A 22,744-nucleotide genomic window follows, 5' to 3' on the forward strand; every position below is an offset into this window, starting at 1 on the left:
CGCCGGCCCCTTCCCATGCGGGCGGCGCGGGCCCTGGGAGGGGCGCCCGCAGCCAGCCGCGCAGCATGCACTGGGGGGTTGGCTTTGCCTCGTCCAGGCCGTGCGTGGTGGATCTGAGCTGGAACCAGAGCGTCTCCTTCTTCGGCTGGTGGGCCGGGTCCGAGGAGCCCTTCTCCTTTTATGGGGACATCATCGCTTTCCCTTTGCAGGATTACGGTGGGATCATGGCAGGGCTGGGCTCCGATCCCTGGTGGAAGAAAACCCTTTACTTGACCGGGGGAGCTTTGCTGGCCGCAGCTGCGTATCTGCTCCACGAACTCCTGGTCATTAGGTGAGCCGGAGAGAGGGCCCCGCGCAGGGGCGCCGAGAGGGGCACCTGGCCAGGGCAGGGCTGGCGCGAGGGGGGACCCGTGCCGGCCCCTCGGTCACGCCACCCGGATGCTCGAGTCCTGCCCTTACCTTTCCCTAGAGGCGGTCCGTGGTCACCTGGCCGTGAGGGGCAGTTCAGAGCTGACAGGAGAATTAAACTGGTACTGGGAGGGAAGAGCATTGGTCTCTCTATCCTTGGTGCTAAAAGCAAAAATTCTCTGGGTTGTTATGGAGCAAAACAGTCTGTTATGAAATGCCCTGAGGAAGATCTAAGTGCAGTGTGTTTGCAACAATAGAATTAGGCTCTGTAGAAATACGAAGTTACATGTGATGAAATGCCTTACGTGTTTATAGGGAATTGTCCTGGAATATTAACCACTAACCTTATCTTTTACTTAAAGGTTAGTTCTCCTTTATCGTGCCCCAAATGTCAACATCTCCAAAAGGCTGAAATTGCCAAAGCTCCGGAGACCTCTGGGTCCCTGTTAGAGATGCATGGCCCGGAATCGTGGTGTGCAGTCTGATGCAGCCTTAACCTGGTTATCTGCTAGTCTGGTTCCGAAAGCTAAGCACCGTCTTCAGGTTTAAATGCCATTGTTGTGTGAGCGGTAGGAAATCCGAGGACCGGCACATGGGCGTGTTTGACAGGAACACGGGAGGAGGCCAGTGCCGTAAACAGTGACATCCGCTGCCTGCCGCAGAATGTTTACAGGATTGACTTAGAAATGCCAGAAAATGGAGGCCCCTGCTGTGGGTACATGCAGCCGGACACGGATCTTTGTTCGAGTAGGGTCACACCGTAGGTACTGGAACGGTCATTTGGTGAATTGATACGTCAATTTACGGTTGAAATTTCTCTGCGTTTGAGCCCTCTGCCACAGGGAGATGACCAGAAAATAGCAGTTTTCAATAGCTCGGAATGTCTCTCTTGGCCAGTATTTTCTAAAGAGTGAGAAATGTGTCCACACCGCCTTTTTCCAGTGGGGGAATCCTACACAATGGGTGGCAAACAGAGCCAGTGCTAGGTGACCTTTAACAGGCCTGCAGGAATTCCAGGAGGACGTTGTGACAGCCTAACTTAGGGATTTTGAGTATTTCTAGTCTCTGAGAGGGTTGGAGATTCTTTAGATTTGGGGAAATGTCTTGGCTTCCAGATTATTTAGCCATAATTGAGGTTTTATTTTGAGCTTATGATACATTGAATTCTCTCACTGAGCACAGTGTCTTGAATCTAGTTGAACAAAATAAAACATTTTTAAGTGAATTATTTCGCCAGATTATTTTATATTTTTGCTAGCTCTAGAACTCTTTTTCAAGTTAGGTTTCAAGCTATATGAACAACCAAAACATTCGTGCAATAGTTTAAACGGTCATGCAGTTGTTTCTCAATTATGTTCCAGTCCAAAGGCTTTTGAGGACCCCGAACAGTGTGGCTTCTCAGCAGTTTTCTACTTTGTGGAGGGAGTGGAGGCCCAGCTTCACAGGACCGAGTCTAAACCTGGCTTAAATGGCCTTGCAGACATAGCGGAGGCTCAGAGCTCACCCACATGCGGGCCACGCCCTGGTAGGTGTGGTTGCTGGACACAGGAGAACCCTCTGCCCACAGATATGTCCTTCCTCACTTAGGGTACTACTTGGGTACTTATTTGGATTAAGGTATTTTTAAGCCTTGGTTTACCCACTTTTGTTTCTTGGCCAATGTTTAAGTTGAGTTGGGAAACCTGTTATAATGCAAATAATAAAAAATGGCTGCCCAGTTTGAGCCCTTAGCTCTGCGCAGAAGTGCTTTACCTGCGTGATTTGCATGGATTCCTCACAACTATCGCTGGATGCTTGATCCCCATTTCACAGATGAGGATGTGGCGCTGAGAGAGGTTAAGCAACTTGCCCAAGATCACACAGTAAGAGGAGTAGGATCTAGATTGGTTCTGGGAGTGTGTGCCTGCAGAGCGTGCACTTGTTACCACTGCCTCCTAGAAAGTACCAATTCTGAAATACATTTTGATGGGGGAGAGGAAAGGAAATGTAGAGAACTGGGGCAGTGCTGAGGGAAGACAGGCCTGTGGCAGGGACCTGAGTTTTGACAGCCTCTAGGGGCACAGAGGGATGGGGAAAAAGACTGAGGAAGGTCTGGCAGTGAGTGCAGAGGTCACCTGATAGACGCCTTCACTCATGGGGACATCTAAGTGTTGATTTTCCATGTAGCTTAGGCAAAACACAAAACCATCTGAAATGTGCAGGAGGGGAGTACACCCTGAGATGGCTACTCTGTCTGAGTTTGCTGGTGGTCATGAAGTCTCCACCGCTCTACTTGGATTTTCTGCTGCATAGACTTACCCTTAATCTGCGGCTGTGTCACCAGAGTGGAAAGTAGAGTTGACAGGTGAGGATTATTCAGAAAATTTAATTAACGAGTATAACCGAAGTAGGTATTTTGGATTTATCCATGTTTTTCTTGCCACAGTGTTTTTAAACAATTACAGTCCCTACCCTCTGCTTCCTTTTCCCCGAGTGGAGAGAGTTAAGCAGCTGACTTAAATTCAGTAGGCATTTGGAAATGTGTCGTTTGCAAATTAAATGACTAAGTGATGACTTTGCTACCATATTTCACCTGCACTTTTGGCTCATGGGCTCAGCCTGTCCTAGAAGCCTTGGTTAGGGAATCAGAGCAGCCCGTGTTTAGTCTGTGATCTTCATAAACAGCAGCTCCTCAGCTGTTCACAGAGGCGTGGTCGTCTGTGACAGCATTCACCTCCGGAGCAGGGACTAATCTTGCTTCTCGACAGGTGTTATATAATCCTCATTTTAAGGACACTTTGTAAGATGTTAGCTGTCCAGGAAATGGCTCACCTGCTCCTCTGATCCTGAGGCAGATAGAGAGGTTCCTCACATAGAGGGAGAGCTCTGGAACCAAATGGAGTTCAGACTTACTCTGCCTTTAACCAACCAGAGAACCTTGGATCTGAGAGTAAGCTTCTTGGCTACTCGATTTTCTCATCTGTAAAATGGGGATAATAGTAGCCTTCCTCACAGAGTCGATTACATATGTTAACACATGGGAGTTGCTTAGCATGGTTTGACATATAATGAGCATCCAGTAACAGTTGGCCATCATTAGCTAACATAGACTTCCATTGGAAAGTTCCAGGCTTGAGTGATCTGAGTCAAACCGGCTGTTTGAATAAAATTAACTGAGGAATTGCCCGTTTTGGTGTGAAATGAGTAAGAGCTTGGGAACTAGAGATATTAACAACTTGATCTTAAATTGATCTTCCTTGGGCAAGTTATTTAACCTCTCAGAGCTTCAGTTTTCTTGTCTACTGTAAAATATAGGTATAGTATAATATACTAAATTTGAACTACAACAATATCCACTCTATAGTGTTACTGTCAGAATGAAATAAGGTAATGTGTGTGATGTATACAAAGTCATGGGCATATGCTCGCCACATAGTTAGCATCCATTCTTATTATGCCATGGCCCAAGTAAACCATTAGAATTAGATGGTTTTGGCCAATGGGGCAGGGGATTTTATGTTTCTCTCCTCACTTTTTAGTTCTTAAATTCTTGCCTGGCTAATTTACATGAAAACGTCACACTGTGACTTGAATTATTTGATTAGACAAAATTAATTGTCAAATCTACGGTTTGCATTTTCTAGAAACATAGTCTAAATGGCTTCTTAATTTTCATATCTGACCTCTCAAATATTTCATCTCAATGAAAACCCTTGTTTTGTAGCAAATATTGCCAGAAAGCAGCAAGTATTTTTATTCTTTTGACCAGTATTTTCAAAAGGAGTCTTTCTTAAGTCTGTAAGTGGAATGGCATGCTCATGATAAACTTCTCCAAAAGAGTTTGTCCTCCTTAACGAAGATGCTCCTCTAAGTGAGCATTTGTGTGATGATGATACAAAGAGCTTGCCCTTGCTCGCTTGGGTAGAAGTACCCGTAGCATTGAACTAGGAACCATGTGAGGGAACCAGAGGCTCAGGGAAGGCCAAGGGGAAGAGGGAGGTTTATCTGACTGGGAAATGGTTGGGTAGAGTGAAAGACGGAAATGGCAAAAGGGTCCTGGGTGTGGTGTCCGAGTGGGCTGTGTGGAATGATGAGATTTTGAGCCTAAGGGCATAAGACCAAATCTCTTTGAGAATTAAGTCCAGCACTCTTATATAATGCTTGATAGCTCACCAAATGTTTACAGATCTTCTCTTAATTCTCACCATAATTGATGCAGAATCTGTTCTGTCCTCGCTTTCCATGTGAGAGAGGAGGAGAGGTCTAAGGTAGCGTGGCCAGTAGGAAGCAGGGCTTGGCCTTGACCCCAGGTATCCAGACTTGGGATCCAGCATTCGCTCTACTACATGGTGGCTACTGAAAAACTGGACCAGGCAAGTCCTCCACACCAAAAAAAGTAGACAAAGGAAAAGATAGATGTGTGACTGAGATAGAAGAAAGGGAAAAGGCAGAGGTAGAAGGATATGTGCTGCGTGGTGAAAGTGGGGACCTGTGAAGGTAGAGAAGATGAGAGAGAGCCCAGAGCCGGGCTCTGGCACCACAGGTGAAGGGCCAGTTGAGGACGTGGATAGTTTGGAAGAGGGACCAGAATTTTCGGAGTCTCCAAACATTCTGAGGCTCTGCAGACTTGGGTCATGGCAGAGTAAATCTGCACTGTTATTCCGGGTCCTGTGGATGGAGATGCTGTTTCATGGTATAGTCTAGTGGTCAAGAACATAGGCTCTGACTACCTGGCCAGTCCAGCTTCTGCCATTTACGAGTAATGTGACTTTGGGCAAGTTAGTCCTCTGTGTCTCAGTTTCCTCATCTATAAATCGTGGATAATTATAGTAGCTACCTCATAAGGTTATTGTGAAGATTAAATGAGATCATCCTGGGAAGCCCTCAGAACAATCCTGATACAAGTAAGCACAGAATATCATTTTTATCCATCTAACTTGTCCCTGGTGGGTAAACATAACCAGCTGGAGAAGAGGTGGACCTGTGCCAGAAAGTCCTCTTCTTGCCCATAGACTGCAGGTTCCAGAAGATGTAGTTACTTTCTGAGCCCTTGGGGTTAGGGGAATAGCAGAGTATGTAAGCTTCTCTTGTCTTTTGACCAAGCTTCCACGCTCTAAGAGCTTCTGGGTGAGGTAAGCCCCTGTGACAAACAGATCTGCTTGTTCATTGAGGAGCTACAGCCCAGCAGGGACCTCTGAGGAACTAAGGGGACTGCATGCGTAACACGTGGATTGTTCTTTATTTCTGTTTTGGTTTTAACAGGAAACAGCAAGAGATTGACTCCAAAGATGCTATTATTTTGCATCAGTTTGCAAGACCTAACAATGGTGTCCCCAGTTTATCTCCTTTCTGTTTGAAAATGGAAACTTACTTAAGGATGGCTGACTTACCCTATCAGGTATTTGTGTGCAAATATGTTTCATTCTCATGGCAGCCATGTTGGTTAGAGGGGAAGTGCTTAATCTCGCCTGGTGGGAAGGGCTTGCTCTTGGCGCTAGAGGAGATGGTATGAAAGTAGCCATGCCCAGCCCTTAGAAGGTACTTAGGAGATTTGGTTCCAGGGTCTGTTGATTTTTACATCAATTTAATGAGTGATCAAAAGGGTATGGACTTGGGTTCAAGGGTCATGCTGAGCATCAGGGCCATGTTATTTATTCCTGACATAGAGTGTACCTTGGGTAATAGTTTGGATAGGCCTATGAGGCAGCTGTTGATAAAGGTGGGTGTCCCATTGCCTGATGCGTTTTCTTCCTTTAGGTGTCTGTTTATTGACAGCATTATATTTTGTCTCTCCTGAATCCTGGAGGCAGAGCATGTAGCAGGCCCTCAGGGAGATATTTGTAGATTTTGTGAGTTTTCCCACAGTGCTCCACGTTCTGTTTGGGCAACTTTCAGGGCAGCACTTGCTCACTGCAGCATTAGAGAATGAACAGGGGGATGTATGTAAAGGTAGACATTTTTCTGAGTAAGGACTGAGCTGTGTCTCACAAATTTGACAGGTTGTGTTTTCATCGTCATTCAATTCTATGTATTTCTTTTTGAGGAAGATTAGCCCTGAGCTAACATCTGCTGCCAATCCTCCTCTTTTTTTGCTGAGGAAGACTGGCCCTGAGCTAACATCTGTGCCCATCTTCCTCTACTTTATATGTGGGACGCCTGCCATAGGGATGGCTTCATAATTGGTGTGTAGGTCTGTACCCAGGATCCAAACTGGCAAACCCCGGGCCTCTGAAGTGGAGTGCATGAACTTAACCTCTACACCACCCAGGCTGGCCCCTCAATTCTATGTATTTTTTAAAAATTCCCTTGTGTTTTTCTTTTTCACCTAAGTTCTAGGCATATGCAATTTTTTTTAAGCTTTGGTTTTTGTTATTGTTTTTTAATTTTATGGTCAAAGAAGATAGTCCTGGTGATTTAGCCTAGTGTGTGGTTACTTTTTATAAGTGTTGAAAATAATTACGTATTCTCTGTTTGTGTGTGGAGCTCTCTCTATATCTACTTGCTTGAGCATGTATAGTTTATTATTGTGACCTTCTATATCTCTGCTTATTTTTTGTCTGCCTGTTCTAGCAGTTTCTAAAAGGAGTAGGTTAAAATATTCAAGTGTATTTATTGACTTATCTCTTTTTCCTGTCATTCTGTCAGTTCTTGCTTTATGTAAGAGTATTTATATATTTGAGATTATATTGTTAGGTCCATATAATAGGAAAGATCACATCTTTTACTGTTTTGTTTCTTTTTCTAGTTTATAGCACCTAGTTCTGTCCCATATGATGTTTTTTTAACCTTGAATTCTGTATTATCAGATATTGAGATTGATTCTCCAGTTTTCTTTTGGCTCATATTTGCTTGGGATGTCTTTCTCCATCCTCTTTCTCAATTTTTCTGTGTATTTGTCTCTTGTAGGCAATGTATTACTTATAGCCAATCTGAGAGTCCTTAATAGGTGAGTTTAATCCGTTTACATGGTAATTATTGTTTTATTAGGATTTATTTCTGCCATCTTATTTAATATTTTTTTTCCTGCTTTTTTTCTCCCCAAATGCCCCCAGTACATAGTTGTATATTTTAGTTGTGGGTCCTTCTAGTTGTGACATGCGGGACGCCGCCTCAACATGGCCTAATGAGCAGTGCCATGTCCGCACCCAGGATCTGAACCCCGGGCCGCCGAAGCAGAGCATGTGAATTTAACCACTTGGCCGTGGGGCCGGCCCCTAATATTTTTCTTCTTGCTATATTTTGTTTTTTATTTTTTCTCATTTCCTGCTTTCTGGTGGATAAAGATTTTTCTTGTCATTTCAAAAAATTCTATTTTTGTTGTTTCAGTGGCTGTTCTTAAGATCCAAATTTGTGTTTATTTATCCTTATTCATTTCCTAAATGTATCACATTCTGTGTTTGCCCTCTACTAACACAAGTATGTTAGCAGGTGCATGGGAACCTTGGGTCTCTGTCTTCCCAGCCCTCATCCCAATTGTGGTGCTACTGCCTGATGTTTTAATTCTAGAATTTTGGAAATCTGATCTTTTTTTTTTTTTGGTCCTTTTATAGACAACAAACCTTACTAAGTTATTTGAGCAGCCTAATTTCCCATATATCTTATCCTGCAGGATTTATCTTTTTATCTGAGTACTTCCCAGGCAAATATTTTCAGAGTGAGACTTTATGTGGCAAAACTTTAGTGTCTTTGCATGCCTGAGGACATCTTTATTATGCCCTCACATTTGATAATTCTATGTTCAACATTCTTTTCCTTCAGTGCTTTAAAAATATTACTCCGTTGTTTTTTTGCATCAGTGTTCCTATTGAAAAGTCTGATGTTAACTTGATTCTTTTTCTTTCTGTTTCTCTCTGGAAGCATTTAGAATTTCCATGTAATCTCAATAGTCTTAAATTTCACTATAATATGCCCTGTGTAGTCTTTGTGTATCTTTTTTGGTCCTTTATGAACTCTTTTAGTCTGAAGTCTTTCTTTTCTTTTTAATTCTGGGGAATTATCAATTTTCTTCAAATATTTCCATTTTCTTTATATTTGTTTTGCCCTTCTTCTTTCCTGTTGTCCATCATCTGCATACTGAAACCTCTGCCTTTATTTCCTGCATCTGAACTTATCCCTTAATTCTGTTCTTCCTTCTGGGAGAATTCGTCCCTCTGAGCTTCCATTGCTTTGCTCTGTTCTCTTCTTGTGTCCATCATGCTATTTATCTCATCTCTTATATTCTTTATTTCAACTTTTGTATTTTTCTTCTTAATATTTCCCCTTGGTTTGTATTACAATCTCTTCCTTTATGCCTTGGAGGATATTTATTATGCAAATTAAAATGTTTTGGTTCATGTTGCATGTGAAATTCTGCTTCACGTCGTGCATATTCAGCCTGCTGCCCTCCTCTTACAGGGGTTGTCCTCCTCAGGTGTCTGGTTATTTTGGTTTGAATCTCCTTTTCCAGGGATGTCAGCTTCCCTGCCTGGGACTCTACTGAGCAAGGGCTAAGGCTCAGGCCACAGGTTCTGTGCTGTGAGGGAGTTTAAGGAAGGAAGGAGGGGAGCCCCAGGCATCCCCAAACCAATGTGGTCCCTCTGATTTGCTGCCGCTCCACCATATGCCTCCCAGTGGTTGGGGGTTCACCTTTCAGGCCTTACAAAGTGGCAGCATTGGGAGCAGGGGCTCTCCTTAGCTGGAAACAGACAAGCTGAGTTTGGAGGGGGCGTGCTCCTCACCTGGCTAAGCTCTTGGCTGCCCTGGTAACGATATTAGCCCTCCAACTCCTGACTCCCCGTGGCCTGTGCTTTCTGAGCCAGTTTCTCTGCAGAAGAGGGCATGGGGCTGGCAGTGGTCCTCCTAAGGCAGTGCTGGGACCAGGTGAATGATGTGCTCTCAGCTTGGGGTAAGTGCTGTTACGGACATCCTCTGGGAATATGGTGGAGTGGCATCAAACCTGGACTTGGGTGGAGGGATCTGGGAGGGCAGGGGGTGTTTGGGGAATAGGAAGGAAGTCTTTATGACTGGGAACTGGAATGCAAGGGGTAAGTCTGGAGACAGAAGCAGGAAGATTATTCAGGACTTTCTAAACCAGCAGTGGAGGAGAAAATAGCAATAAAAACAGACAAGGCTTGAATCATCTAAATGCACTGGATCAGATTTGGAAGATCATTGTTCAGCTTAGTGTTGGCATCCAGCACTCAAAGATGTGTGTCACTAAGGGGCTCAAACTGAAGGAAGAGACTGCTACCCAGCAGCTGCCTGTCTCTGTTCCTCCATCACTCTTGACCAGATGGCCTCCTTTAGCCGTGGGAGCTTTGGGGCAATTATAGTCCCACACCTGAATTTTGTGCTCTGCCATCTCTGGCTGCTTTCAAGATCTTGTGAACCACTCTCACCCTTGATGAAGCAATCCTGCTGTTTGCAGTGGCTGCCAGGCTGTTCTGCTCTTTCCTTTCTTGCCTTCCAGCTGTCAAGCGCCGATGGCCACAGTCCTGTCTTTACCAGCAGCCTCACTACCTTTGTTCATGCTGCAGAGCAGCTGCTTTAGTTAGTATCACGGGAGCAGCAGGACACACGCCTCATTGTGAAGCCGGAGCTGTTCCAGAGGCCTTCGAGAAGGGGACTGCTTACTCCTTTCCAAAACTATTAGTATTTGTTGTTAAGTATATTTTTTTTAAAAAGGAATCATATAAGAGTGTTTTTTCTTCTGTGAGGTCTCTATGGAAAGTAAATGGAGGGGGTGTTCTGCAAGGGGGGTGCACAGAGATATTAAGGAGAAGGAAAATGGTTCTGTGGTTTAGAAAGGATGCTGTGTGCCTGCCAGCGTGCCTCGAGCCTGGGGACCATTGCGAGGGTTTGTGTTGACGCAAATGGTGCCTGGGAAGTGCTGGTGGAGCCCGTTTCTTGGACCCATCAGTAGAAGGGGGTTTGTCTTGGCCCCAGGTTGCTCCACCCTCTGCCCCTTCTTTGCCCTGTGCCTTTTAAAAAAAGATTAAAATGCCATGTTCCTAAGAGCACGAATTTATATTTGAAGCTTTTTCATTTTTTAACCTAAGTGAGATTCGAGTCAATATTTGATGACCATTAGTGGGAACTCACAAGATTTTTTAAAAGCTGATGTATTGACCAGTTATTATGTTTTAAAAATCTGGATATAAATATTGGTAGGTCAATTTTTAAAACTTTAAATTTTGTAATAATTATAGATTCATAGGAAGTTGCAAAAAGATGTCCAGGGAAGTCCTGCAGATAATGGTTATTATTATTTTTTAAACGAAAATAGCTTTGCTATTTTTTCTGATTATATATAGTCCTTATAAGAATTTCAAACAATACAAAAAATTGTAGGTGCAAAATGAAAATCACCTGACATCCTTCTAGCTAGAGATTGTCATCACTATTTTTGACCATCTTCCGTACATTTCTCTAGACATCCATAAAGACACCTACATCATTTGACATAACTTGTTGTATAAGAAGCATATATTTCACACAATAATTCTTTTTAAGTAAGTGAAAGAAAAAAGGAAGAAACTCTCTGAAACTCACTGCTTGGCTCTCAGCCCTAACCTTTTTTTTTTTTTTTTTACTTTTTATTATTTTATGATGTGGCATTCGTTTATAACACTGTAAATTTCAGCTGTACACCATTATATTTGGGCTTCTGTGAAGATTGCATTGTGCTCACCACCAATAGTCTAGTTTTCATCTGTCACCATACATATGTGCCCCTTTACCCCTTTTGCCCACCCTCTCTGGTAACCATCAATCTTTTTTCTTTTTCTTTTTTCTCCCCAAGTCTCCCCAGTATCTAGTTGTATACTTTTTAGTTGTGGGTCCTTCTAGTTGTGGCATGTGGGACGCCGCCTCATCATGGCCTAATGAGCAGTGCCATGTCCGCGCCCAGGATCCGAACAGGTGAAATCCTGGGCCGCCAAAGCGGAGCGCACGAACTTAACCACTTGCCCACAGGGCTGGCCCCCAATCTTTTTTCTTTATTCATGTGTTTGTTTATTTTCCACATGAGTGAGATCATAAGGTATTTGCCTTTCTCTGTCTGACTTATTTCTCTTAGCATAATACCCTCAAGGTCCATCCATGTTGTTGCAAATGTGAACTCTAACTTTTGATGTCCTATTTATTTGTTGATCTTGTCCCCTCCCCCCATTTTTTTCTTTTGAAATTTTTCTAAGCTACACACAAGTTAAAAGAATAGTACAATGGACACCCATGTTCCCTTCACCTCATTTCCTCAATTGTTAACATGTTGCCTTCTTTGCTTTATTTCTCTCTATATATACCTTTTAGGACCAATTTTTTCTTGATAAACCATTTGAAAGTAAGCTGCAGAAGTCATGAGACTTTATTCCTCACTACTTCAGTGTACATCTCCAAAAAGTCAGGCCATTCGTCTACAAAACTGCAGTACAGAATAGATGCATGGATTTTTTTCAGTGTGTTATAACACACAAAAGTTGTTCAGATTTTCTCAAATTTAGCCACTGGGAGAACTTTCAAGATGGCTTCAGGGGCGCAGTGAATGTAATGGATATAAATTTAGCTGAAAAGTTGGGGGCATCATGGCCAGTGGAGCAAATCAGAGTCCCAAGACTCTGGGGTTTCTCTTAAGGTCTCAACTTGTCCATGTCAGATGGTGAGGGTGATGTTAATACTTCTGGGGAAGGCCCTTTGTCGAACACTTCATGTGCATTATCTCATTTAATCCTGGCAACTGTTATTCCCATTCTGTAGATGAGGAAATTGAGGCCCAGGGAGGTTCAATTTCACACAGTGAATAAATGATGGAGCCAGATTTTTAAACCCAAAGCCTGGGCTTGCGCCGCTGCGCTGATAAAGTAGTAGGAGTGTAGGTGCGTTAATCTCACCTGGGACACAGTGGCGGCGGGGCATCAGCTTGGGAAAAATAAAGAGGATTTACCTCTTCACCTTTCTTCTCAAAATTACTTTCAGATACTACCCTCAGTGGGCCAGTTAGACTCCAATTGCTTATATGAAACTAGACCGGAAGTTCTTTAATAGATTTAAGGAAGTTAAGGAAAATTAAATATTATTTTTGAAATGTATATTTTTTATTTTAAGATATAATTACATTCATAAAAATGGAAATTCGTGGACCAGATCACCTGCATCTCACCCATCGTCTTACCAATTACTTTTGACATTTTTTTCTCTTTTAAAATATTTTTTGATTAGATATGATCATAATGTCTCTAAAATGTTATCTCCTGCATTTTTATCTAGTAAGCAAAATAACATTTGATGATGAAAGCCTGCTAGAGCTTTCATTGCCATCAGAACCTATGATTAATTTTTATGAGTCTGATTTTAAAAAGTGGTCTAGATAAAATGTACCAAGTACCCAGGGAGGGGCTGGTCTGGAGGGAAAGACAGATGTAGACACAGTAATCCTGTAAGGGGCGGGACCAGGCACTGTGCTGCGGACACATGGAGGAAAGGCAGATGATGGTTGCACCTTGGGGAAATAGTTCACCAACAAGGTGAAATTTGAACTGAATTGTTTAGGATGGATAGGACTTTGCAGAGGCTGGGGAAAGGGTTTCCTGTAAAAGGTGAAGACTGGGCAAAGTCAGAGAGGTGGTAAAGACCTCGACTTGGTTGGGTGTGGGCAGTTGGAATTCAGGAGACCAAAGGGACTGATAGCGAGGAGGCTGGGCAGGTGGGCAGTGACTAGATGGGTGGCCCGGGGTGCTATGTGAAGGGGGTTAGACTAGATCCATTAAAGCCATTGGACAGTTTTGAGCAGCAGAAGTCTTGCATCTCATTTGCTTTGCAAACAGTTCCCTTTGATATCAGTGTACAGGATAGACAAGAGTCCAGAAGGGGATGTGTTAGGAGGATGTGGTCGATATCAAGAGAAATCTGAAACAGGTGCTGTTATATGGTAAATTTACATCTTTAGTGTACAAATTACAAGAATGCCAGATGTACTAGTAACTTTTAAGGTAATGTCTAGGGCTGCCATGTATGGTTGTGCAGGTTATTCATTGCACAACAGTGCCTGGCCAAGGAGTTGGAGGCAAAATCTGGACCCACTTCTTGCCAAGCTGTGAACCCTTGCATGGACCGTATCCAGCCAGAGGAGGTTCCGTTTTCCAAATTGCACAAAAGCAATATGGCTAACAGCAGCCCCAATAACTCCCTTTTCCAAGCAAGGCCCAGAATGAATTTCTTTAGAATAAGCGTTGAGATAAAGTATCAAGACACCAAGAGACAGAGAACAGTTGAACTCCCCATTACTTTCTACCAAAGACAGCAGTACTTAGCTAGTAAGCAGTAGTTAGCTAGTACCAGCTCTACTTTTCAGCCATGAAAAAGGTGATATTACCTCAAAGATCTGAGAAGCCCGGGACCCTCAAGCATAGTCCATGCCCAGTTCTATGAGCAGAAATACACAACTGCCTTTAAGAGCTACGATATCCAGCCGTAACCGTGTTATCTTACGGAGGTAGATTCAGTGGTCAGCATGCTGAGTACACACCCCGCACAACGTGCAGACATAGGCCCTGGACAGGGAGAGACTTGACTGAGAAATTTTGCAACATTCTGTGTTTTTATTCATTGTGCTAAGATGCACCGTTTGGTTTTGGGGAAATGCACGCACAAGTTTTTGTTGTGATTAAGGTCAGAACAACTAGAACAATAGTCACCTTTGTTAATCCCAATGTTTTCCCACAAAAAACATTAATTTTTTCATTCCTTGGCAAATTTTGATTTCAAGCCTGAAAGAAGGATGTGACAGCTGTCTCCTAGAATGGGGCCCTCAGAGAGTGTTCTGTCATCATACACCTTGCAAGGAGGGATCTTCTTGTCCAGGGCTTGATGCAGATGGTTCCCGAAGTTTACTTTTGTTTCTCTAGGAGGTAGTGAGAATAGTGGACATGGCTGGAGCAGCAGATGGCAGGCTGTGGTCTGCGGGCCCAGTCAGGCCTGGGAGCTAAGAGGGGTGCTTACATTTTTAAATAGCTGAAAAAAGTCAAAAGAAGAAGAATGTTTTGTATTATGTAAAATTCAAGCTTCAGTGTCCATCAACAACTTTCTATTGCCACACTCATTTGTGTATTATCTATGGCTGTTTTCATGCTCCAACTGCAATATTGTCTTAGTGACCGAGACCATATGGTCTGCCTAAAGTACTTACTGTCTGGCCCTTTACAGAAAAGTTTGTGACCACTACTCTAGAGAAACAGTTTAAAGATGTAGAGGACTGATGTATTTAAAATGTCTGTAACTCTATCTTAACAAAATAAGCTTTATCGAGATATAATTGGCATACAATAAACTGCACAAATTTAAGGTATGTAATTGGATAAATTGTGATGTATGTCAATACTCATGAAAGCATGACCACAATCAAGATAGTGATGTAGCCATTACCTCCTTGTGCCCCTGTGTAACCCCTGCCTCCTGTCCTTTCCTGTCCCCCATCGTCCCTAGCAAACACTGATTGGCTTTCTGTCACTATCGATTAGTTTGCATTTTCTATAGTTTTATATAAATGGAATCCTACAGGAAGTGCTCTTTTTTGATCTGGCTTATTGCACTAAGTAATGTTCTTTTGAGATTCATTCGTGTTATGGTGTGTCCATAGTTCATTTCTTGTCATTGCTGAGTGGTATTCCATTGTGAGGCTATAGCATAATTTGTTTATTCGTTTACCTCTTGATGAGCAGTTGGGTTTTTTCCTGTTTTTGAGCATTGCAGATATAGCTTCTGTGAACCTTGTGTACGAGTTTTGCATGCACATATGCCTTCTTTTCTCTTGGGTAAATACCTAGGAGTGAAATGGCTGGATCACATGGCAGGTGTATATTTAGCTATTTAAGAAACTGTCAAATGGTTTCAAAGTGGTTGTACCATTATACGTTCCCCAGCGGTGTTCGAAAGTTCCTGTTCCTCCATAGGAGCCAACACTTGCTGTTATCCAACAGCATCTGAACTATCGACTTATGTCAAGTACAAGGCTGACTAATTTAGGCTGTGTGGACCACCAAAAAGTTGATTCAGATTTAAAAAGCAACTTTGGGGTCTGAAGAATCCAGATATGCTGAGACAAGTGATTGAATAAATGCAGTCATAACCACAGAATCCCCTCTATCAGTGTGGTTAAGATCTTGACTTTTTATACACTGGGCAGCAAATGTCACTGGTTAATTCTCAGCGTTCATAAAGTGTGTCATTTCCTCATCCCCACCCGACCCCGTTCTGGCATCAAGGTCCTCTGAGACACTCTAAGTTTCTCCCATGGGTGTGGGTCAAAGGGGAGCTTGTCAAAAACACAGGTTTCTGGGCATCATTCCCAGGATTCTGATCCAGAGTTCTAGGTGGGGGCCCAGGAACCTGCATTTGACAGGCACTGGTGTTGAGTCTGTTGGACACACTGTTGCACCCAAGCGTTGTAATTCCTACACCCACTATTATCAGGATCATTTCAACCCTCCCCCTCCTCCCTGGGATTTTTTTTAAACAATAAGCCAGAGTCCATGATAAAATCTATGGGAGTAAACTAATGTGTTCATAGGAGGTAAATCTTTTTTTCTCAAGAGTAACCATTTATTCTCTCAAAGAGTTTATGTACTGAGTTCATTCCCTTGAATAGTATAGTCACTATCAAAACTGTGGTTGGAATGTTTGTTTCTGTTAATTGTACAGTGAAACTTAAATAAAACATTGCTTTTCTCTTTTTAAAATTTACTCTGCTTAGAACTATTTTGGTGGAAAACTCTCTGCTCAAGGGAAAATGCCTTGGATTGAGTATAACCACGAGAAAGTTTCTGGCACAGAATTCATAATTGACTTTCTGGAAGAGAAGCTTGGAGTAAATTTAAACAAAAACCTCGGCCCTCATGAAAGAGCCATCTCCAGGGCGGTGACCAAGATGGTGGAGGAGCATTTCTACTGGTGAGTCTCTCCGGCACGCTGGGCGGGTGCCCAGGGCCTGGCCCCATCCTTTGGGGTGAGCCAAGTTCTCTTTCACTGTTCACACACTCCCCTCACTTTTTCAAAAGTTTTCTACATTCTGACTGACTTAGGGGTCAAGGTTAGACTGTTGAGTTTCTAGATAGCTAGAGTGGGGTGGGCATTTTGTGTAGAGTGCCAGACAGAACGTAGTTTAGGCTTTTTAGGCCATATGTCTCTGTAGTAACTATTCCACTCTGCTATTCTGGTACAGCGAATGAACAGGCAGGACCGTGTTTCAGTAAAACCATAAAAGCACTGACATTTGAATTTCATTTATTACAAAATATCATTCTTTTGATTTTTTCCCCCAACCATTTAAAAATGTAAAAGCTTCTTAGCCCATAGGCTCCAGTTGGCTGACCCCTGATCTAGACTGGAACTCGCTGAGGCGAGGGAGGTAGTTTCACTGACTGGGCTTTTTCCCCGTACAAACTGCTGAATTAAACTAACATTACATCAGCTACCCAGAGGAGGGAACGGAAGACTGAGTCAGGAGAGGAGTCTTAGGTGGAATGAATTACACAAGCTTTATACGATTGTTGTCACCTTTCCTTGGGTGACAGGAGCTTCTCTGTGTTCTGGAAGTGAAGCATGCTGCAGCTTTCTGAGAGTCTTTGCCCTGGCTGGCTGACCCCCAGCTTGCATTCCTCATCAAGCGTCATGCACACCGTGCTCATGAGTTGCCCCTGTGCTGCATGTGGGTTTTGCCGGCTGTGACACCACCTGTGTTCAACAGACGTGGTTCTTCTCGCTTTATAAACTCATTGTCATGTGGGGTTTTTCTATTTCTGTCATCCATTATCTGGAGTTTTAAGCACCTTTTTATACACCGTAGTAGATAAGGGAAGTTTTCTTCCTGATTTCTGCAAACTTTATCTTGTTCCAAAGATTTAGTGAAGAAGAGCTAAGTCCGGTTTTGGGACATTAATTGTTACTCCTGGGTCAGGTGCTCACCCAGTCGATTCTGCCTCCCCCGCTGAGAGAGACCCTCCGTGTGGGGTCGACTGTAGACGCTTCTTCCCCATTGCCTTCCTATTTCATCCATTCAGGTCTCTTCCTAAATGGAAAACTTGCTGTTCCCGTCTCTTGGAGTTTAAGTGACTCCCTGTTTTCTTTTCCTCTTTCTACTGTCAGTTCTTTCCTGGTTTATTCCAGGGCTGACCTGAAGCCCCACTTCTCTTCCTCTTCTCCTTATAGAGATGAAGGGGTGGGAGCCAGGAGGGACCAGGCAGAGAGTGGAGGCTGGGGTGCAGATAAGCATGGGTGTCATCACAGACTCAGTGTCCCTGGAATGACCCGAGGTCTTTTCCTTATAATAGCTTTGGGGGCCGGCTGGACCTTCCATCTCAGAGTTTGCAGAGTGGACTAAAATTCATGGCTGCTGTGACATGTTAGCCTCAGGAAAAGCCTTGTGGGACAGAGCCGTCTCACCTGCTTGCCAGGTTCCAGTCTCTGCTTTGAGGCAATTGAGGGAAATGAAGAACCAGCCCGGGGCCACCCTGACCCTCTGTGCCTTCCCTTGGTGCGGCCCTCCGAAGCACTACCTCATTTGATTGATGGGCCCATTAATGTGGAAAGCTATCGCTTTGTCAGCTGCCTGAAAAGCTGAAAGCCTTACATTTTAATTGGTACTTCTGCTGCAACTCTTTGATTTCTGTAGTGGTTCAAAAGTTGATATTCCAGCTAGAAAGACTTTGATCCACCAAGATTCCCAGGTACCACCCATCACTACTTCTTGCTCTGGGTGTGTGTGACGTTTTATATCTGTTTACTCCCTGGTAGAAGTTCATCTTTTGCTCTTCCCTCCCCTTCTCTCCCTACCTGGGCCACAGCTAATACGGCCCCTGGTCGGGGGCAGGGTGTGGTGGGGGAGAGATGGGTGGTGGTGGGGAGCGGTGGGAGGCAGAGGCGGGAGGCGGTACCCTGGTAGGGAGGAATCTTAATTTTATGGACCACAAACCCCCAAGTGCTTGGCGAGTTGCTTGGGTCACGTATAGACTCTTCTCTCTTTTTAATGAGAAAAGTACTTTTTTGGGTTAGCGACTCTTCCTCATTTATGTCTCTTCAAGGGTTAATTTGAGGAACAAATAGTGAAATTGGGAAGTCAGTCTTGATTGACATGCAACTATCCAATGAACTTTCAAAAAAAATTCCCAATTCCTCCAATTCTCCTAGTCTCTAGCAGTAGAAGGAAAAGCAAACTTGTCTCTGTTTCCTAAGGTTTCCCAACTGTTAGCCTGCTTCTTGTTTTGTGGAGACCCTGAACAGGCTTTCCCCGAGAGCTCTAAATCCATGTGGAGAAAGGAACCCCCCACCACATGGTAAGAAAATGCCTGAGACGGAATCTTTGGCCACTCCTCCCTCAGGCTCGGCTCCTCTGTCCCCTCTCCCGTCTCAGAGGCCACCAGCATAGGGAACTGACCACAATATGTAGGAAAATATTACAAGTACGAGCTTTCCATGAGCGCTTGCTCAGTTCTGACAATCAGTGAGCTCTAAGGTTGTGTGTGTACTTACAGAGGTGGAAGAGGTGCAATCAACTGTTTGACTCAATTGATTCAATCATCTGGAGTTTTCAGATATGTTTATTTTGGTCTGAAACCTTAAAAATACTCCACTTCAGGTATGATTTTCTGAAAAGCAAAGAGAATGGAAAGCTGTCATTATTATGTAACATCACAGTATTCTGAAGCTCTGTTTTAGGTCTTGTTCAAATGAGTACACTCAGCTATAAAGTGGGTTTTCTTGCACTTGAAATCCATATAATTATGTCCCACTTGCATTATAAAGCTGGTATTGAAGATGAGGAAGACTGTTTTTTATCCCCTTTGTTCCACTGAATGCTTAAGATAGCTCCTAAGCAGGGAAGCTGGTATGAAGGGAAATCTGAGAAACAGGCAAACTACTGGAGTGAAATTGTGTTTTGGTAGCAGAGACCATAGCTTCTTCTGTGTGACATACTGCCCCCTTGTGGACATGTGAGTGTCTGCGAGTCTTCCAACCCCTTAGGGACGTGTGCACGGCACTGTTGTCCACCTGTCTAATGATGACGTTTTCAGCCATAAAAATAGATGCATTAGAACAGAGAATTCAAATTCACTTATAGGTTGGCCAACATTTTTAAATTTTGAGTTTGGCTTTTGGTATAGTTTCAGTGAATGAGGGAGATGGGGTGCTTTAATAGAATGACTTACCCAAGACCTTCTCTAAAAGCCCACAGACGCTCTCTCCCTGATGACAACTCGATGGATGTGTTCCCCTTTTCTTTCTTGGCCCCCTGCCCCCCAGTTTTAGATGTAGTGAGGGTTCCTGCTTGGAAGGGGCTAATCTCATGCCTGTGAAACTTGATGAAATTACAGAAGGATCATAGGCTCCTGCATCCTTGAGCATTTCAAATACAAGCAAAATATGGCAAGGACATAGTAGAGCATGGAGAAAGGAGTCCTCCTGGTGGCCAAGGCCACATGCTAAGCCGCATGCATCACACAGTGGTTTGCCAGGTTTGTCATTCCCCACACGTTAATAGTCATTTCTGCTATGGGCCAGGCCTCATGTTAGGTTACAACGAGCGATGTCTTCATTAAAACATCAGTGGTTGGCTTTTCTTTCCTATCTATTGGTCTCCTTTAAAAATGTTTGAGCAGGGTTTATTCTTCTGTTCTGACGAAGATAATCAATCTTTAAAAAAACCTCTTTGACCCCATTTTGCAGGAGAGACGAGCTACTTCAGTTGTGATGGAGAAAATGAGTATCAACTTCCTGAAAGAGCCTCTCAGAATGATAAGTTATTTTAATTGTTCAGCCTAGTCTGGTTTCCAGATTGGCCCTCCCTGTCCTCTCGGTTAATAATTCACGATTCCTGGTGCTCGGGGCCTCTCCCCAGTGGAGAGCGAAGACTCAGACCTCAGCGAACAGTGGCAGCCCCCTCCTCATTCTCCAGAGGCACTTTCTCTTTCCATTTTTCTATTTAAATATTGTCAGCCCTTAGAAGCACTACTTAGCAGTAGCTGGCTCAAAAGTGAAGCCTTTTTTCATTAAATCAATAATTCATTCTTTCAGCAAACTTAGTAAATGAATGACTCCTAGTGGCCAGGCGCTGTGCTGGGTAGGGGGAAGGATGCGAGGAGATGCTGTCTCTGTCCTCAAGTGGCTCACACACTGGAGGGAGACATGGAGCCTTCGTAAAGGTCAGTGCTGGGGGTGGGGAGCGGTGTGAAGAACCGAGGAAGGGCAGCCGGCACCTGCTGGAGAAGTGAGGGGGAGGCTTCCCAGAGGAGATAGTGTCACAACAGCATCTCTAGGACAGGCAGGGTGGCAGGTGAAGGGGCTGGGCGCTAGGGGAGGTTTAGGATATCCAGGCAGAGGGAGCAGCACCTGCAGAAGTTTAGAGGCAAGAGGGAGCGTTTGGGGAGGTACACGGGGTTCTGGATGGCGGGTGCACAGGAGGCAGTGCAGGGTCGGGGGTCAGACGGTGGGGAGGGCTAGTGTGTCAAGCTAAGGAGTAATGGGGAGTTAACGAATGATTCTGGGAAGCAACGTGATGCAATTAGATTTGTGTTTTAGGAAGCACTTTGTGACTGCGTTGGGGCAAATGGATTTCTGGAAGGCCTGGATATTAGGAAACCTGCTGGGAGGCCGCTGTCCTCAGAGTTGAGAAATGAAGGGCTCAATATAGTTGATTGAGTTGGAGATAAGGGCAGATTCCCAGGGTGCCAGGAGCGAGGGATGGGGAGCAGTGAAGGGTGACTCCTGGGGTTCTTTCTGGCTCCGGTGAGGAGAAGCAGATGTGAAGGGAAGGAAGATGATGAGTCCTGTGTTGGACATGTTCGTGTGCAGTTCCCGGGGATCCCTCACACGGATCCGTGGAGCTCAGGACAGGGGGCTGGGCTGGATATGGAGTTGGGAGTCATCACCTTGAAATCGTGGGTGTGAATTATGTCACCCCATGAGTGAGAAGTAAGAAAGTGGAAGGAATAAAGATAAGAATCTTGGGAACATGTAAGAAGTGAGAGGAAGAGCAGTAGACATAAGTTAAGAGAGAGTTCTAAGAAAGAGGCTAATAGTGTCAGATGCTGCAGAGAGTTCAAGAAAGACCAATGTCAAAGAAGATTCATTTGGATTTTGCTACAAGGAGGGATTGTTGACTTGGTTGAGTGGTGTTGGTGGATTGGGGTTGGGGGGTGGAAGCCCCCACCACGTGAAGAGTTTTCAGGAAGCTTGGTTGTGGGAGGAGGTGGATTTGTGGTTGTAATGGTTTGGAAGCATGTGTAAGTGATGTCTTCTGCCTGTGCAGTGGATTTAGGAATCCATGAGACACTTTTAGGATTTTTCTTTGGGATTTAAAATTTATATAGTATGCACTTCATAGGGCTTAACCCTTAAAGATCCTGCCTGGCCCTCATTTGCTTCTCTTCCCCGACACTGGTCTCCAGTACTGGGCACAGGGAATGAAAGAGAGAAAGGAAGCCAAGAGCAGGGCAGGAAAGAGAAGGGAGGACCAGATAGTTTCTGAGGTTACTTCTAGCTGCAAAATTCCAAATCAACCCAGTGTTCCTTCTTCTGTGCCCTGCATTCAACCTGCTAGTGCAGGTGGAGAGCCTTATACCATTGTGTTGGTGAGGTCTCCTCCCTGCTTAGCTGTGTGGCCCAGAACAGCTGCCTCTTCCATCCCCAGCTGGTACTGTAATCCATTAGGCTTCTAAAACTCTCTCCACATTGCTGCATCCTGATCCTCTGCAGCAGCCCTCCTTTTCTGCTCAAAAGAGGAGACTGAAGGCATCAGGCAGGAACTCTGAATGCCTCTGCAGCCCCTCACCTCTTGCAACCCCCTCCTTCTCTCTGTCTCAGAGAAAGCGGTGTCCCTACTTCTCTCCAAGCTGGCCCTGCCAGCCTGGCCTTCTTGTCTTCTAACTTCCCCTTGAACTGTGGTTTCTGCAACACCACTCTTTACCCTAGGAACTTCCTTAGGCGACTTAATCTCCTCTCACAGCTTTAAAACTGCCACCACCGTGCCACTGCCCACAAATTCTCTATCTTGAGTCTAACCTATCTCCTGAGTTCTCAACCTTCTGGACATCCTCGCTTAGGGGGTTCCCTGGGACCTTCAAATATGACAGGTTAACTCATCTTTCGTCACCTAAATCTGTTCCACCTTATGTATGCCAGTACTGGTTAATGGCATTAGCAGCCACTCAAACCATCAGTCTGGGAGAAAATGCCTAATTTCTCCTTATACCTAATCCTGCATATCCGTTGGTCAATAGACACTTTTTCTCATATCTCAGTATTTCTCCTGTGCGTTCCCTGTACACCATCCCCTCTGCCGTTGCCTTCGTTCAGCCTCGTTTCTTGCCTGGTCTTGCCATGGTCTTCTGAC

At 44.3% G+C, this 22,744-nt stretch overlaps 1 protein-coding gene across 2 annotated transcripts in view; it reads left to right on the forward strand.

The window, feature by feature from the left end:
- Nucleotides 1-22,744, forward strand: part of FAXC (failed axon connections homolog, metaxin like GST domain containing) — a 65,599-nt gene that overhangs the window by 743 nt on the left and 42,112 nt on the right. The window contains exons 2-4 of one of the 2 annotated variants that reach the window (XM_046677583.1): nt 210-331; nt 5,650-5,785; nt 16,112-16,308. In XM_046677583.1, the coding sequence (XP_046533539.1) occupies nt 225-331; nt 5,650-5,785; nt 16,112-16,308 (440 nt within the window). In that variant the 5' untranslated portion in view covers nt 210-224. Of the gene's footprint in view, nt 1-59; nt 332-5,649; nt 5,786-16,111; nt 16,309-22,744 lie in introns of those variants that run through there. The other variant, XM_046677581.1, reaches the window with a different exon arrangement.

Source organism: Equus quagga, chromosome 11 (assembly GCF_021613505.1).
Source record: "Equus quagga isolate Etosha38 chromosome 11, UCLA_HA_Equagga_1.0, whole genome shotgun sequence".
NCBI lineage: Eukaryota > Metazoa > Chordata > Mammalia > Perissodactyla > Equidae > Equus > Equus quagga.